Source organism: Sinohyriopsis cumingii, chromosome 17 (genome assembly GCF_028554795.1).
Source record: "Sinohyriopsis cumingii isolate HCF-2022 chromosome 17, ASM2855479v2, whole genome shotgun sequence".
NCBI classification, from domain to species: Eukaryota; Metazoa; Mollusca; class Bivalvia; order Unionida; family Unionidae; genus Sinohyriopsis; species Sinohyriopsis cumingii.
The window spans coordinates 121,616,589-121,636,184 of NC_142977.1; the positions used below are offsets into that span (position 1 = coordinate 121,616,589).

Below are 19,596 nucleotides of genomic sequence, written 5' to 3' on the forward strand. Positions count from 1 at the left end.
GTCAGTTCATATTTTTGCTACTGATGAAGATTTTCTTGAGTTTTATAGACTCCTGTGAAAAACTGTAGAACTGTGACTGTTAACTACTTTTTTGTTGGATTCATTAAGCTATGATTTCTTCCTATATTATATTTTATTGCACTGAAAGCCAGTCATCTGTTGTACTGTGACTTTGCAAGAAGCATTGCCAGCCATGTATGGTTACACATGAACCAACAATCTTCAACACATGGAATTGTTTAGGTTGGTAACCTACTGAAGCCATATCAAGAACTCGTATGGTTGATGACAAAGAGTATGTTGTGTATGATCATGTTATGGCTGGGGAACAGCTGTTATGATCGGCTTTCCAGACATAGGATTTCTCTCTATGTAAGTGTATAACTTGACACAAACATGGTCACCTACATGCAAGATAAATAGCCAGTGTGGACAGTTATAGCAGCAAAATGCTGATTTTTGTACTAAAGTTAGCAACTTATACGGCATTGCTAAAGAGCCAGATGTTGGCAGTTACATTGTCTAAAATGCACACAAGCATTTCAAACAGGCAAACTTGACGACAGATAAGGAATCACTGCTGTTGGCAGTGATTATGACTTGATCACTCCAGCAGTAACAGGGAATGAATTAGAAGGCCTCTTTGCAGAAGGTGGTGGAAATGAACTTCCTGAAGACTCTCAATTATCATTACACTATTTAAAATAGAAACATACCACAGTTAATGGTATTTTATGCTCTGGTTGGAAGTTATTAGCACAGTTGCAGTAAAGATGTCATTTTGTGTGACAGTTTGAAGTTATAATTATTATTCAGATTATTTGGATTCTAAAAGATTAATTCTTTTTCCTGGAAATATTTGAGTGCTCATACAGAATTCTTGGACAAAGATATTTATTTAAATTTTATTCAGAAATTCAAACAACGGAATAATAGACATAACAGCACAAAGCTAGCTACAGTATACGTCATTGCCTTCCATTTTGGATTTTCATCGGGACTTGAACTTGAATTCATTAGAACATTTCATTACTAGGACTTCTAAAATATAATTTGTGGAATATTTTTTGGAGTTGATTCTTAAAACCGTAAGTTCTTATTTTTTTTCATTTTTTATGGTGTTTTTTCCTGGGAAATAAATTATTTCTTAAATTTTTCAAAACTTGTTGTTTTCACTCTTTCTTTTGTTGCTGTTATTAGAGCCTAAACACATAAGACTTGTATTAAATCCTGAATTGTTTACTGAACTTGGTGTGAAATTTTTTGTTAAGGGTGAAATTCTAGATGACCCTTATGCTACATTCAAACTGAAGTCCATAGTTACTTTTTGTTCAAATGAAATTTTACAATACCTTCTATTTGACTTTATTTTTCTCTAGTCTCCATCTGTCGTGGAATAAATACTTTAAAAGTCTTGTGGGGTGCAATAAGATGCAAAAGAGTTTGATGCAATTTGACAATAAAACAAAACTTGCCAGATTGAAGTTGGATTATATTTTTATTGTACCTGTAAGTACTGTTAGGGATCTGTCATCTTGTGGATCTCAAAGGGTTCTACAGGTTCAATGATATTTTGTTTAAATTTCAATTGGGCAAGTGTGGTTTAATTTTCCAGATTTGTAACAATGTATAAATTGCTGGAGAAAGGTCAAGAATAGGTCAAACAAAAATTCTGGAGACTCATGCAAATGCTGGATATATGACATGTATAATAATGATTCCTCACTTGGACTGACCCCTGACCAGCAGCCATTTGCTGTTTATGGCCAGAATCCCTTGCACTGAAGATTTTGTATTTACTAATGTTGGCCAAGATTTGTTTATTAAAAGCAGTATTCATGGCAGAATTTCCATGGTAAGTCACCATTGCTCACAAACAACTGACACATGGACAAATATAACCCCACCCTCACAAAATGTTGATCATGTACTTAGACGACAACAACTTGTATGTGTTCACAATGTTGCAACTGATGCCCATAGGCAAGTTCATATGGGTTGATCTGGCTCATGTAGATGTACACAAACATGCTTATATGCACAGCATCAACAGTGACCATGAATACTCTTCAAAGATGAATACCATGACAATTTTCACCAAAATCAAAAAATTATTATCCACTGTAAGTGCTGTTGGTACCCTGCAAGTGGATGCCAAATACCATGCCAGTGTCTGCTCATGAAGAATATGGGGAATAAGGTCATTAAGTTCATTTAGCTTGTCATTACATTTTTTTGCTTGAGTTCAGAATTAATAAAAAATGAAAAGGAGTGAAAGTCATGAACTGTTGATGAAATGTATTTTTCCAATTCTGATCAATGAACAGTCAATAAGGTTGTTGACTTGATAATAGGTAATAGCCATTATCTCATTCCAATGCAGTCATTGTTGTATGTTTATGAATTACCATATGCAGACTCAAATTTTCATTTGGAATAGTCATGCCAGAAGCCAGAGTCAGTCTGTTGGTCATTGGTGGAGACTCGCAGTCCAGCTGTCTCATTCTTCATGAGCGGACCCGAGTGGCCGAGTGGTCTAAAGCGCTCACCGTTACGGATCACTGCCATCTCACCTCTGTCTGCGGCGGTTCGAGTCTCGGATTCGGCTAATGTGTTTATGTGGGAAAGCTTGCCAGTAGCTTCTCGTGGGTCGGTGGTTCTTTCCGGGGGTTTTCCGGGTTCTTCCTCCAACATTAATACTGGCCGCCATGTATAGCCTATCTTGTGCTGAAAAATGGCGTTAAACCATACAACAACAGCAACATTCTTCATGCTCAGATTATTTTCTACAAGTTTTCACTTTAAACAATTAAAGATAAAAAAATTGTTTGCTCCGTTCAGTTTGAAAAAGGCGCTATAGTTTTAGACCCCAAAACTTCAGAGTACATAAGAAGAAATTTTAAAAATGAAAGCTAATTAAAAAGTACTTTTACTTCTTGGCATATGAAAGCTAATTAAAATGTAATTTTACTTCTTGGCATATGAAAGCTAATTAAAATGTAATTTTACTTCTTGGCCTATGAAAGTTAATTAAAATGCAATTTTGCTTCTTGACCTATGAAAGCGAATTGAAAAGTTATTTCATGTCATCAAATACTCAGTCTTTGTGTTTAATACATTAGCAAAACATGCCAAACTTGTAACACAAGCCAGTTGTATGGCACCAGTGAACAAGATTATCAGAACATCCCTCAGTATAAAGCCCTTTTATAACACAGGCAAGTAGTATGGATCCCATGAATATCCATCTCAGAACATCCCTCAGTACAAGGCCCTTTCACTTATAACACTGGTCACATGTATGATTTATATGAACATCAGTACCAGAACATCCCTCAGTATAAGACCCACTCACTTATAACACAGGCCACTTGTATGACTCCCATGAATAGTATTATCAGAGCATCCCTCAGTATAAAACCCTTTTATAACACAGGTGAGTTGTATGGCTCCCATGAATAGCCTCTTCAGAACATCCCTCAGTACAAAGCCCTTTCACTTATAACACAGACTAATTGTATGGCTTCAGTAAACAGTGTTATTATCACGTCCCTCAGTTTCTTGCTGTGTAAAGTCTTTAAAAATTGTTGAGTCATACTTTTGAAGATTATGGTAATGTCTCCAAAAGAGTAGATACTACATTAATGAAGGTTATATGCAATATGGTGTGGACTATGACAGTTACTACATTAATGGAGGTTATATGCAATATGGTGTGGACTATGACAGTTACTACATTAATGGAGGTTATATGCAATATGGTGTGGACTATGACAGTTACTACATTAATGGAGGTTATATGCAATATCATGTGGACTATGACAGTTACTACATTAATGAAGGTTATATGCAATATCATGTGGACTATGACAGTTGCTACCATTTTAACAGTCAGTACAATATTAGCACTCTCATTTGCTTTATAAATGAAACAGACTGACTTTTACTGTTGCCATAATTTCTTTGGGCTACTTTTATACTCTTCAGCTTTGTTATAATCATCTTTACACTTTACTTCTGTAACATTCTCAGCACTTGATTTTTCTAACTTTACCAAACGTCCAATACACATCAGTATAATTTATTCATCATGTTCATTAAAAACAAAAGTATAATGCATTTAATAGATAAAATCATGGGTGATGTTTTTAATATCATTATCTTAATTATACAATGTGTCTGGAAAAATAATTCAATAATATTCTAAACATTTTTATTTATTTGTGGAAATCAAAATAAATTTGTGAAAATTTGTTTCAAAATTTATGATAAAAAGGTTCCACGTTTTGATAATTACTATCATGATTAAAAAGGTACTGATGGGACTCTGTTACAAATATCGTCATTGATATCTTGTCTTAATTAAAGTTTGCAATATACATATTTTTCATTATTCATATCTTACAAATATTTTGGTGTTATTATTTATTAGAATGAATTATTATTTATCTTAAAATTCATATATAACACTGATGAATTGTAAAATAAATACTTGCCTTGTGTTTTTAATTTTAATTTCAATAGTTTGACCACAGAATTGTGACAGAAACATTTTCAGGTCTCCCACCAAGAAAATACACTGTTCACTTAATTCAGAGTCACTGATTTATTAGTTGTTTTATTGTTTGCTCATTTGTTCATGCAAAATGATTAAAAAATCTCCCATGTTAACTTTCTCCGTTGTCAACACAATCATGGAACTGATACAAGACCAGGTGCTTTGTCTATTAATATAGCTTTGTACATCCACACAATTTCTCAGGAAAGAGCACATTAATTTTGAGATTCCAAATTATAGCTTTATTCCAAGTTGTTGCACAACAACCTATTTGATGTTGAACACTTTGAAGAAAAACAGTGTAAGGGATCAATCTAGGCAGCCATGTATTTGATTTGTACTCATACTGGTGGTAGTATTGTTTAAACAGTTCAAGTAATAACCCTTTGTTCTTTGGATAGATTTCTTCTTTTGTATTTTTTCAAGAGAAAATAAATAACTATGAATGTCTTGTCTGGCAAATATGCAGATTTAAGTACCCACAAAAATGTTTTCTTATACAAAGCCAAAAACATTGGAATCCACAAAAATAAATGAAACCAATTTAGTTTTTATATACATATTTAATCAAATCAAAATTTGTTTGTTTCATTGTTTCCATATCACATGAAAATTGGCTTTAGATGGCTTCATTGTAAATTCACTGTGAATATACATTTGTTTATATACATTTGTTTCAGCTAGGGTAAAAAAGACGAAGGAGAAAGCAGTCTATACAAAGCTCAAAAAATCAGAAAAGCCATCTCCTAATAAAAGGAGAAGTAAAGGGAAAGCACCCCTAAAAGGAACAGTGAAGAAAAAATCTATTTCCAAGGACCCTGGCACGAGTAAGTTGGTTATCCCAGATAAAGCAGAAACACTGATATTACAGTAATGAAAAGACAGTTGTTAAGTCCATGAAACAGCAAGAACAAAAACAAACATTGCATGCATTTCGTGCAGTTATTTTTAGTTTGTTACTACTGCAACATGGTGATTTGGTACTGACTGGTCAATATAGGTTATACAGTGAAGACGTGTTATGACTTATTGTAATTTAAAAGACAAAAACATGCTTCACCCTAAAGTCAGCTGTACCATCTTCTGTTCACAATAGTATTTGCACAAATACATTCAAGGTAAATTTCATTTTACCTGTAAGGGATTTGAATGCATTTTCATATTTGTCAAAAACTGTTTGCGGGTATGATTTCAGCATACATTTCTGCAAAATATTTCACAAATATATGGGTCATGTTCTGTTCCTAATGCAAAGATGAAAAGGGTTGCAGTTTTTCCCACAAATAAAATAATTTCTTTTGATATTACAAAAGACCACTAAATTTGGTTTAGAAATACGAATATCATGAGAGGTTATGTACTGATTTAGGAAAATAAAACAGCTACAGCCCTTTTATGAGCAGTCCTAAATCTTTGTGTAACCAGTTTCTTGTAACCAGCATTGGTGGCTACAATCAGGATTGGACATCAGGTAACTATTGATAGACATCTATAAGGTTAAGCAGGTTTGTCTGCCTTCCCCGTTGAAGTTTACTTTAATCATCAACTTGTCAATAGTAGAAAACTTTTTGTTTGAAAAGATACTGATACATTATTGCACCAATTTCTTTTGAAGCAGATTTGTTTGCCCAAACAAGGTTGGTCCACCATTATGAATTTCATTTGTGCTAAACAGTTTTTGTAGTACATAGATCAAGTTTCATTTTCTCCATTTTGTGATCAAATTTAGCATACTTGTTGCTCTTACTTGACTTGGAACTTTGCCTCCAGTGGCATCGTATAGGTAGTACATCTCATCAGTGGAAGTTCTTATAAACGTTATAGCTCAGGAACAATTTAACATATCTTTATGTAAATTGGTGCTAAGATTTATAATCACTTAAATGCCATTAGGCAATTTAGGGGAGTAAATTTTGTACTCAGTTTGTATATGCCTGCCACAAGGCAGAGTGAATTATGCTATGATGTCCAATTGTTTATCTGTTACCAAATTGACTTTCACACACTAACTTTGGTCATCCACCATTTACAGTAACCAAACTTTATTGATGGTTTGCACATGAAGCAAGGAAGAACCGTATTGAGTTGGGTGTTAAAAGCTTAATTGTCACTGTCTCCATGACTGGAAGGTGAAAAATACATTCCACCCAATAATATTTCACAAACAAGACTTACCGAACTTCTTGGATAGCTTGCACTGGGGATAATGAAGAACCCTATTAATTTTGGGTTGAAAAGGTCAAATGTCAAGGTCACTGTAACTGAAAGAAGAAAAATCATTATATATAACCCAAGTTCTCCACCACCTAAAGTTATCAAATTTTGTGGATGGCTTGTATTTTGGAAACAGAAAACCATATCAATTTAAAATTCCCAAGGTCAAAGATGGTCATTGCCTAAAAGAAGAAAAATGGGTTCCACACAGTTATATTAGTTCAACAAAATAGATCTGGACCAAACTTTGTGGATCTCATGCAGTTAGGTCAATCTTTGGGTCTAAAGGTCAAGTGTCAATGTTACTGTAAATGTAACTGAAGAAAGTTAGCTGGTTTCTGTATAAAAACTTCAGAGGCATGGCTGCCAGCACTGAAAATAGAAAGCTCTTCAAAATAACTTTTAGCACTCCAGTGGCCTGGTAGTTATAGTGTCTGCCTCAGATGCAAGAGGGTGCATGCTCGAACCCTGGCCAAGTCATACCAAAGACTTATAAAAATGATACTAACAGCTGCCTTGCTAGCTGCTCAGCATTAAGAGGTTAGTGTTAGGACTGGTTGGTCTGGTGTTAGGATAATGTAACTGGGTTGGACATGATGCTACATGTCTGCAGCATGATGCCCCACTGCTAGACATCAGTGTAAACTGCCACACTGCAGACATTGTAGCGATATGACTGAAAAATTGTTAAAGCTATGTTAAAAATCCATATCACACACAAACACACACACACACAAAATAACTTCTCAATATTGACACAGTATAATTTGACCAGATTTAACAGAGAGCATAGTTGGCTTTCACTATTGTATAAAAGATGGCAATCTACCAAAAAATATAGCAGCCATTAATACAAATAGAAAAACCTAAAAATGACATGTCAGAATATATCCAACAGCATTTCACCAAACTGTTCAAAAAGCAATATAGGGAAACCTTTAAATGACTGCTCAATAGCATGCATCCTGGCATAGACGGCTTTTGAATTTGTATAAATAATGCCAAGCTGCCATTAAATATGGTCACTATTACTAAAATTGAAAAAATCTTCAGTGACTTCTTCTCAAAAGCTTTAAATAGAACACGACAAAATGTAACAGAAAGCACCCTGGCTTAAAAACATTCCAATTTTATACAAATGATATCATTTCGCTATCAGATATGGTGACCAGTACTAAAAAAATCAAACTTTCAGCAACTTCTTTCAAGAAACTCCTTATCAGATTTTGACAATTTTTGACAAATTTGATGTAAAAGTTGCAAAATAGAAAGCTCTTCAAAATAACTTTTAGCACTCAAGTGGCCTGGTGGTTAGAGTGTCTGCCTCAGATGCAGGAGGTTGCGTGTTCGAACCCTGGCCAAGTCATACCAAAGACTACTAACAGCTGCCTCGCTAGCTGCTCAGCATTAAGAGGTTAATGTTAGGACTGGTTGGCCTGGTGTTAGGATAATGTGACTGGGTTGGACATGATGCTACATGTCTGCAGCATGATGGCCTTGGTGCTAGACATCACTGTAAACTGCCACACTGCAGACATCATAGCGATATGACTGAAAAATTGTTAAAGCTGTGTTAAAAATCTATATCACACGCACACACACATACACACACACAAAATAACTTCTTCTCAATATTGACACAGTATAATTTGACCAACACATCACCTGAAGCGGAAACTGCAAGGACTAAAGTCAGATGTTTTTCAAGTCTGCACCAGTCTTGCTAATTCTCACACTTTTGACTCCCATCTTGTCGTCAGTCTGTCCAGGAATGCTATCAAAGTACACTAGAATTTCATCTATGTTAAGGATCATATTATTGGTGCAGTCATATTCTTCTTTTTTGGCCTTCACGAATTCATCTCATGATTTTATTTTCTTCAGATCTTCTGGGCGACGCTGGGTCATCGATGTCATTGCATGAAGCACTATATTGACACTTTGAAAATTGCTCCATTGTTTCAATTTATTTTTAAAATTCCCGTGAATACCGGTGAAAAGCTACCAAAGTTCACTTCCATATCTTGGCTATCTTTGTGTATTAAAAAAAAATTGGCACACTTAAAAGAACCCATAATCGACTTCCAAGGTCAGCTTGCTTTGCAATAAAATACCTTTGTATTAATATCCTTTTTTTAAAAAAATGGCTTCAGAGTGTCCAAAGTCGGCTTGCTTTGTAATAAAAATCTTTGTTGTCCTGTCAGTAAATTTAAAGAAGGAGTTTACTGCTTGCTGCCAGTTGTGTTTATTCATCACTTGGGCTTCTATGTAATTGGCATCTGTAGTTATAATTAATACAAAGGAGCATTGATTTGTGAGATACTGTCATGCAGTAGACCTGGATATAATGCAGTCTTTGTTATTTTGTACCTAACACCATGTCATGCGTAAATGACAGTTGTCTTCAATGTATCAGTGCACAAAGCACTATATTATGTCACTTTAAAATTTTTCCATTCTTTTAACTTATTTAGAAATTCCCGTGAATAATAGTGAAAAGGAACCAAAGTTTGCTTCCATATCTCAGTCGTCTTTGTATATTCCCCACAAGAAAAATCAGCTCACTTAAAACACTCCATAGCCAGCTTCTGATGTTGGATTGCTTTGCAAAAAAATAAACTTTGTATTTATGTCCTTTACCCAAGAAAAAAAGTAACCAGAGTTGGCTTCTGAGGTCAGTTTGCTTTGTAATAAAAATAACCTTTGTCTTTGTTGTCCTGTTGGTAGGTTCAAAGAAGGAGTTTACTGCTTGTTGCCAGTTGTGTTTATTCACCGTCCGGGCTTCTATGTGCTTGGCATCTTTAGTTACAGTTAATACAAAGGAGCATTGATGTCTGTGGGTAAATGGTAATGATACTTTTGCAACCTGTGCTGGCGAAAAGATTGTCACTTACACTCAAGTGAATGTGTTTTCAAATAATGATTTTAATTTGCGAGATAGTCATACAGTGGACATGGATATAATTCAGTCTTGATTTTTTTGCACCTAACACCATGTCATGCGTGAATGACATTTGTCTTTAAGATATGGGTTGATAATTTCCCTGTTATTTGCAATATTGTTGGATCCAGTTTTCAGTCAGATAACATATTCAAATCGTTGAGCACAACCAAACACAGTTTGTTTCTCAATGTTCATGTTAATGAACAATGTGGCATGTGTTATTGGACATAGGTGATACACACTACAGTATGGAAGGCTACGCTACATACACAGATTTCATGGATATATTTTATTCTTTAATGCTCATGTTGAAAAAAAGGAATAAATGACAACAATACAAGGTTAGTTTCTTTTCTTTTTATTATCAAATAAGCATTTTATTTATCTATTTTATTGCAACATGCACTTGGGAGAACAAATGCAATACAAATTTATTTCATTTCTTAAGTCTTGGGAAATATGACCAAGGTGAAAAAGAGTTTCACCATAAGTCCTGGGACAGGATGAAAAATAGTTATTTTATCGTTTCCCAATATAAACAGTAAATACTGTATTTTCACTACAAGAACATAGTTAATCACTTGCCATTAATAATGTTTACATTCTTAATTATTGTCAACATGTTTTTGTTTTGTATTTTTATTGTGTTTGTTTTTGGTTTTCTAGTAGTTGTTCTAGGGTTTAACGCCATTTTTCAGCACATGATAGGCTATACATGGCGGCCAGTATAACTGGTGGAGGAAGAACGTGGGGGATCTGGTAAAAAATATACTGCATTATGTAACCCCAATGTCTCCTGCCTTAAATATAGGTCTGATATAACCTGAAGCCCGTCTGTCAAGATATATGCCTAATGTAAAACAATATTGAACAATACATGATAGCAAAGTAGACTGTTCACCTGTAGTCATTGCATTCAAGATATTGTCCAGTCCAGATGTGTTCCTATTTCTGAACTTGCTAATACTTGAGATAGCAGTTTTACCTGGACTTATTTTTAAATTCACTGAAATTCTATATTTTTCTAAATAGGTGATTGTATCATTTATTTCCTTGATACAGTTTTGAAAACAAATGGGATGCTACTTAGAGAAATAATCTTTACTTTCCTTTAAATGAAATGGGTTGCTATCATTATGTATGTTACAGTTATCTTCTTTCAATGACATTATGAGCTGCCTGTATGCCTTTAGATTAACAGACTGTTCATTTTATTCAGTATAATTTGCTTTGATTAATTTTAAAGTTTGGGCAAATAATACCTGCAGTTTTAAAAGTTAAACCCTACAACAACAACACTCTTCTTAAGTCCAAATGTAATGTGACCAATCCACTTTGTGCATGGAGGGTCTGCATTGAATTTTATTCTGCAAAGTAATGCATTATCTTAATAAACTTTAATTTTTTTATATTATGTACTTTCAGAAAATGCAGCCCTCCCTATTTAAAAAAAATACAATAACAGTGGGACAGCATTGTTCAAAATCTTGATGTAAAGCATGTTTGTGATGTACTCATGACAAAATTAACTCTAATACCTGACGGGTAAATTACCTGATGGGTAAATTAGAAAAAGATTTTCTTCAAAATGAAAATTTTAATCCATCTGTTTGGGTCAGATTTTTAGACGACATATATATGATCTGGAACCATTCTACTGAAGAACTGACAAAATTTATTGATCGCCTAAATCATCTTCACCCAACGATTAAATTTACTTATACTGCATCTAGTACACATGTTTCATTTTTAGATGTAAATATAATAAAAAATATTGATAACGCTATCTCTACAAATATTCATATCAAGGAAACTATTATCCACCAACATGTGGAATATTCTTCATGTCATCCCATGTCATGTAAAAACGGTATACCATATAGCCAGGCCATGTGGAATAGTCTTCATGTCATCCCATGTCATGTAAAAACGGTATACCATATAGCCAAGCCAAAAGATACTGATGCATTATTTCTGATGATTGTCAATTACAAAATTCGTTGAATAAATTACAAACATTTCCAAAATAGAAAATATCCTACACATATAATTGATTCTGCGCTGGGTCAGAGTCCAGAGTCTTACTCAGCATGAGGCTTTAAACACAGCAGAGTGTAAAACAGAGAAAAATATAATTCCTTTCCCAATACAGTATAGTCCTTCATTAGCTAATATAGGCCATATAATTAATAAATATTATAATCTCCTAAATTTATCAAATAAAACCAGTGGAAAATCACTTAACAAAAATAAACCAATTCTCACTTATAGAAGACCCAAGAATTTGCAAGATTTTCTAACTAAAACTAAAGAGGCAGAAAATAAAAAAAGACAGTTTTCGTCATAAAAGATGGATCCGTTTTCTTTCAAAACATTTCTTGCCTGAAGAAGCATAAATACGAAACTAGTTGCACAGAATTTTTGGTGTATGTGTTTTTCTAATTATCCCAATTCTAATTATTGGTCAGAAATACAACTGGATTTCAAGGTAAAGAAAATTGTTTTACAGATGTTTGAAATTTTTTACATGAAGTGGGCAATTGAAAATTTGGTAGGTATGTTTGTGTGCATATGTAGATGACCTGATTAGATTTTCAGGTCATCATAACAAAGCTGCCAAGTGTGTTACATATTTTTAAACTTTATTTATTTTTGTTTTATAGAACTTTTTACATGTGATTAAGCAAAAACCACTTCAGGTAGAAAAACGAAATTTATAAATATGTAAATGACCTGATTAGATTTTCATGGCATTGTAGCAATTTTTCTAATCTTAAGTTCTTTTTTTCTTACATTTTTTGGTCTGCAAAGAGTCATACATTTTGTTTGGCAAACACTGCTCTAGTTTGTATGTTTTTTTTTTTTCATAGCTTACAGTGGGGCTACAGCAAGTACTAGCAGTTCATACAACACTAGGAAACCACATAATGTGCCTGTAAATACTATTTCCAGTCTGAGACCATGTCAGAAAGGGTAATTGTAATGCATGATGTTTTCTTAAATTTTTTTAGCACTTATATATTCACGGAAAATAAAGAGATAAAAATATGCATTTTCTTGACATTATCTGCCACTTGGTGAAAGTATTTTCATTTGATTATTCTTATGAAATTCCTTTATAGATTTTTCACATACTTGGAGAAATCATTATGAAGCAAAGATAATTCATTTTGCAACAGATCAACCCAACCCTTTGACTGTGGAATCAAGGTCACGTTATTTTCAATGTTTCATTTGTGAGTTTAGTATGCATGCCCTTAAATTTTCTTTCGTTAGTAAACCAAAGATGAAGAAACTGATGATGGTGAGGATGATGATGAAAGGACATTATGTTCTAATTGATTATTGTGTGTTTCTTCAAGAGGTAGGATTTATTTGATCCCACTGCTTGCCCTGAACCTGGTGGTGCCATCCTGGTGTAGCTGACAAATAGTGTACAAGATGACTATTTTTGATAGAGTATTTATCATTGCTAATCTTTCTCAGATGATGAGAGGCCATACCGAACATTTTTCTATGTGACTTTAAAGGCTTGTGATGGAAATATCTCATCCTATTTCAGACCAGCAGTTGTGGGATGATTTATCTAAAATGTGTCAAGATTTGAGTGATACATCATATCTCTCATATAAATTATTTGATACAAATCCCTATAGGACTACCTACAAACATCCTTTCTATTCCAGTGATGGCAAATTACATGATATTAAATATTAGCCAAGTAAATTTTGATACAATTGGAATTTCTAGTGCAAGAATAAAAAGTGTGCTATTGAAATCTCAACTCCAGCAAGAACAAACACTATGACAACAATCAAGAGGAAAACGGTAAAAGAACTAGTTATCAGATGGCCAGCTGTTTGTAGAATTTTTATCACCAATGGACTTTATTAGATTTTGGAAACAATCTAGGGATACAAACTGGAATTGCTTAAGAAACCCTTTCATAATCAGCAGCACTGTGTTGCACCTACATGCAAGCAGGATGGTGTGAAAATTGAACATTTTCTGTTTGGAAATAGAAAGTCGTATTCAGAAAGATGCCATCAAACTAGTGGATCATCAGTGTTTGAAATTTCAGTTTTCATTCCTGGTAGCAAAGAAGACGATATATCCACCCCATTATTAATTCCTGTTCCTTGGACCATTAAATGCACAAACTCATTTCAAGATATAAATGTTCAGTAGGCCATAGTCTTATTAAACCAAGTGACTAGGTCACCTTCATTGACTGCAGAGATGCATGTTTCAGCATTCCAGTACAAACAGCACTTTGGAAATATACAAATTCTGGTGCTTAATCTTTGACCTTTCAACAGTTCTGGGAACTTTCACCAAGGTTACAAAGCTGATAATTGAGGGAGAGGAGACACAGGGGATTAATATACATGGATGACTCACATGCTATTGTTTAGAACACAGTTTTGGCTTTCAATATGTGACTAAACAAATATGTTTGTTTGTTTGTTATTTTGGTGAGGACAACCACACAGGTAGATTATTTAGTGTCCAGGCAATTAGAGTGAAGTTCTTTGCCCAAGAACTCACCTTCAAGTTGGTAGATATGAGGGTAGGATTCCAGCCTGCTTTCCTTTTCAATTGCCAGTTTGCCATGATAACCACTTAGCTGTTTTGTACTATATGCATCAGTATTGCAAAGGAGAGAGAGAGAGAAGGTACATTCCAAATTAACAGATCAGGTAACATGCTTTCAGTCCTCCTCTTTGATAAATGTTCCCCCACCTTTTATATCTTTTCATTTAATTTTCATTTTTCATTTTTTTTCTCTATTATATTGCCTGCTTCATCATTCCTTTGAGAACAAAAGAAAGAGATCTCAATAGGATTTTATACTTTCATCAAAATTTATATCTTTCAGATTATACAGGTACATAATACTTCCCAGTTAGTGTTTGAGCATTGCCAAATTCTTGATTGTATTGCTTATTTGCCCTTTTTTATGAAGTTATATTAGGTATGGGCTCTGCCCTCTTACAAATAGACTCTCCATGTTGTTTTAAGGGAGACAGAGAGGGATGGATGGACCATTTGATGGAGAGATAAATAATAATAATAATGACTTTATTTCATTTGGGATGACACAGCTGACTGCATTAAAATAATTCTCCCTGTAGCCCTTTATAGGAAGCACATTTACTTACAAAGTTACACACACAGTGAAAAAGGAACATACAACACTTAAGTCATTCTGTAGAAGAAAATAACAAAGCAACAAAACCCATCAGATTTAAAGCTGATAATTGTATATTTATGCATACTTGGATTTATAGATATATGGAACATAGGGTACTTACTCTCTTGTCACAGAGAATGCTTTTCAGTGCAGTTACATCTGAAAAGGTGTCTAATGCTGAATTCTTACCATTTACATGATTGCTATAAAGAAGATAAAAGTTGTTTGGTTTTTTAAAATTGTAACTACAAATTATTTGAAATGCTAAAATAGATTTTGAATGGGATGACACTGTAAATGGAATGTAAAAACAAGAAAGGTAAAGCAGTTTTACTCATTCCCTTTATTGAATAGTGCAATAGAAGAGAAAGCCATAGTTTCTCTTTCTTTTCTGGGCTTTGATTACTTAAATGCTATTTAGTAATAAAAGATTTTTCCCAGAATAAAGTGTAAAAACAAAACAATACTATTAATTATTCATGCAAACCCATCCATTGGTGATAAGCAAGGCCAGGAAGAAACAATGTTAATATGAAAATTAAATTAACCACAGGTATTAAATGAAGCAAATCAAAAATATCTACCTTTTGCAAACTTGACTATTTATGACCCAGACATGCATGGTATAGAGTGACAACAAAAAAAGGACTTTATGTTTCAGAAAAAGAATTTCTTACCTGTTTTTCAGTGGAGTTCATTTTTGTACTGTCTTCAAGCTGGTTTATTTGTTTAGCCAATATAATTTTCATTGAATGTTTGACATCAAGCTGACTATTTTTAGATCTGATGCTAAATAATAACAGAACACTGTTCACACTTTTGCCTATTTCTGCATCACAGTGTTCGATTGTAACGACATCTGTTTGGTACAAAACCTCCATACTTTTAGATGTTTGTCAGTTACCATATTTAATTGTGGCATGAGACTCTTTGTGGCATGTCATTGTGGTATGTCTTTGTGGCATATCTTTGTGGCATGTCATTGTTGCATGTCTTGTGGCGTTTCTTTGTGGCATGTTTTTGTGGCACACCAGGAACATACCAATTTTCTCAGATTATTTTTATCAACTATTAATTGTTGTGCTGTACTGAGACTTTCAGAAAATTCCAGTTGTAGATGATGCTGCTTTTAGACCACACCACAATAATTTCCCCAAAACTTAAACAAACCAAATCAGATGATACTGGGGGCAGGGATTTAGGTTTGTGAGCGTTGATTTACAATGTTATGTACTGCAGTAAACACACTTGTAGTATAAGTTATAAATATCGTCCTGGGAGGAAATGAAAGGTTGAAGTAAAAATGTCAAACATTCTTTCTTTTGTTATAATACAAAAAAATAATTTTAGATACAGTAGAGTTGCCTTTGACTGCTGCTATTTTACTCCCCCCAAAAATATACAGCAAAAGTAAGCTGACTTGGACAATGAACCAATTAAAAGTTTTAGTGATTAATGCATGTACAGTACTTGCTCATTATAAAATTTTCATGAGAACCATACAAGTTGACCTACCTAAAGGCAAGGTAACCTTACACTGAGGTATTTTATGCATAACATTTCTATTAATTAAGGAAGGTAACCTTATACTGAGGTATTTTATGCATAACATTTCTGTTAATTAAGCAAGGTTACCTTAGCTCTCTAGGGTCCTATCCTGATGGTGGGGACTTGTAAGCTAAGGTCCAGTGCAATTTTTTTTATCTGCAGCCTGGGAGTTACAAATTTGGGTGTGGAAACTAAACTGAGTTCTCGGGTATCACCTATTCCTTATGATTTGAAACTGAACATACTGTTGGTCTGAGATCAAATAAACAGCACAGGCAACCATGGTCGTAACTAATAAAGCTAAACTAAAAACTATTATTCCTATTCATGTGAACCTTTGTTTCCTCCCAGAGTTTTTGTTTCACAAGTTTTAAATAAAAATCAAAAGTGAATCCAAGCATTTGACCATATTTGAGATCATGATCTATTTAATGTAAAATCCTTGAACGCTTGTGTTCATTTGAATCAGTTTTGTTTGATCATTCAGCATGTACCAGATACTGTCTTGTTGAGTAACATAAGGCTAAACTGTGAAATTATGTCCTCAGAGTGAGTTTGAAAATGCAGTAATGTGTTCCAAATATTTGAGATGAAAAAAGGTTTAGCAAGTCATATTTCTTCAAATTTAGTTGAAAGAAAGACAAGTTCAGGTAGACAGCTACACTTAAATCTCCATATGAGTGTTAATATAGAAAAATTCTTTTGTGAAAACAAAGACAAGGAAAAACTACTGAAATATAAACTATTTTGGAAGCTTGGTTTGCTAGTTCACAATCTAGATTTAAATGGATTTGAAATGGTTTTGTCTTCAAATTATGCTAAACCAATCAGATAGACAGAGAATTTTGTTTGGGATGCTAAACCAATCAGATAGACAGAGAATTTTGTTTGGGATGCTAAACCAATCAGATAGACAGAGAATTTTGTTTAGGATGCTAAACCAATCAGATAGACAGAGAATTTTGTTTGGGATGCTAAACCAATCCGATAGACAGACAGAGAATTTTGTTTGGGATGCTAAACCAATCCGATAGACAGACAGAGAATTTTGTTTGGGATGCTAAACCAATCAGATAGACAGACAGAGAATTTTGTTTGGGATGCTAAACCAATCAGATAGACAGAGAAGTTTGTTTGGGATGCTAAACCAATCAGATAGACAGAGAATTTTGTTTGGGATGCTAAACCAATCAGATAGACAGACAGAAAATTTAGTTTGGGGTCATAAGAGATGAAAAAGTCCAGTAATGGGCAGTTTTCACCACAAAGATTTAATCCCATGTAGACAACGTATGTGAGAGGTAGTGAAATCATAAACATTATGCTTATTAAAAGCATGTACTAATGTAAGGTATAAGGAGGATAATCTGCTTTGGGGTTATGGCCAAATGTGATAAAAACGAATTTTGAACTCATAAAATGAGGCCGTTTGGAAATTATATCTTAAGATTCTTTGTTGATTGGCACAGTTTTAAGGAAAATTATGACTGCTAAAATTTTGCATTGCCGACCCAGAGTGAAGAAAGTCATCAATATTAGTTTTCTCTTGTACATTTCCTTGTCCATGGGAAAAATTATTATTATTGTTATTATTATTTCGGATGTGATATTAAAACACAGAGATAAAGGAGATAAAATGTATTGAGCAGTATACACAGAACACTGATTTCTGTATTTTGCAGACCTTTTCCATTTAAATACGAGTACACTTAAACAAAGAAGTCATTAGTTCACATTCATAGCTTCTTCATATGTAAATATCTGAGAATAATTATATATCCTTGTATTTTAATGATTATAAGTAAAGGAAGGAAAACCTGTAAGTAAGATACCAGATATTTTGAAAATACAATAGCCAGCTTTGTTATAGAACTTGAGATTTAACATGTTATTAATGTTTTTCAGATGGAGAATTTGTGCTCGCGTAACCAATAAGAACAGGATTTCTAAGTATAAAATATATGGTGGATGGGATCAGCGTTTCAATGTGAGTTTTGCTGATGACAGTGGATCAATTGAAGCTGTAGCATTTGGAGAGGCAGTTGACAAATTTTATGAATTATTAGAAGAGCAAAAAGTAAGTAATAAAGCCATTTTATTTGGGTTTCATTAAAACTTTGGCATATAGTGTCATAGAGTTTCCATCCATCCTTCTCTGCCTCCATCTGTTAACCTTTATTGTCCTCCCATAAAATTTAGAAAGAGATATTTTAATATAACATTATACCTGAGTGTAAATTGTAACAAGTTAATGTGCTACATACTGCATTCATTTGTCTGGCTTGAGGATCAAAATCACAATTTGCTGTCCCCCTGATGCAGAAGTTTTGATAATGGGTTGGAAGACAGGTTTTCGTTTTGAATGACATGACATAGGTATCACCTTTTCCTTCATTGTCAAGATAAAGTTTTTACTTAATGTTTACACTGGTCACTGTATTCAACTTAAACTTTGAAATAACATTACCATGTTCAAAGTTTGTATGCTGCTTTTTAATTAAATATTCAGGTTTTTTTTACAGTGCATTTAATTTTTGTACCCAGATTGCTGGATTAAAGATCAAGGTCATAGCAAAATTGAATATAATTTATCTTAGCATTTCTATAATTTTTTTGGTGTCTATAGTATAACTTTGGAATAGTGAGGAATATTTTTTATTAAATTTCACACAGGTTTGTTAGATCATCTTTAAATAAAATAAAATACAACATTTGTATGCCTGTCTAAAATTCAGTGTCACAGGAACAGTTTTCTCCAGCTTCTCAAGAAAAGGGCTCATCCTGTTTTGGCGAATTTCAAAGAATGGTAGAGGCCTTGCATACTATCACCATTTCTGAGTATGACCAGCATGTCAGCAATAGAAGCTCATGAACTAGCAATACCATTGTTATTTCATTCCAATGTACCAGCTTTGCTGCATACATTCCTAAACCAACCACAAACAAGACTGCCATGGTCAAAGCTGCCTGTAGTATGAAGGCATCAATAAGAAAGCAGCCAGTATACATTTTGAACCAGTGTGTATCCTACAGCACTTCTAATTAAGTACCAGTAAAATTAGATAATAAAAGATCAAAATTAAAATGAAGAGTCCTCCTCCCGTTAATGCACTCCCGTTAATGTCCTGGACAGAATTC

The 19,596-nt window shown here is 33.8% G+C and overlaps 1 protein-coding gene across 6 annotated transcripts in view; it reads left to right on the forward strand.

Moving 5' to 3' along the window:
- The window catches only part of LOC149779782 (uncharacterized), a 108,320-nt gene that overhangs the window by 58,154 nt on the left and 30,570 nt on the right, over window positions 1-19,596 (forward strand). For 4 of the 6 annotated variants that reach the window (XM_089940641.1, XM_089940642.1, XM_089940643.1 and 1 more), the window contains exons 6-8: window positions 5,239-5,385; window positions 12,587-12,689; window positions 18,364-18,535. In XM_089940641.1, the coding sequence (XP_089796767.1) occupies window positions 5,239-5,385; window positions 12,587-12,689; window positions 18,364-18,535 (422 nt within the window). Of the gene's footprint in view, window positions 1-5,238; window positions 5,386-12,586; window positions 12,690-18,363; window positions 18,536-19,193; window positions 19,265-19,596 lie in introns of all 6 variants that reach the window. The other 2 variants (XM_089940646.1, XM_089940645.1) reach the window with 1 other exon arrangement.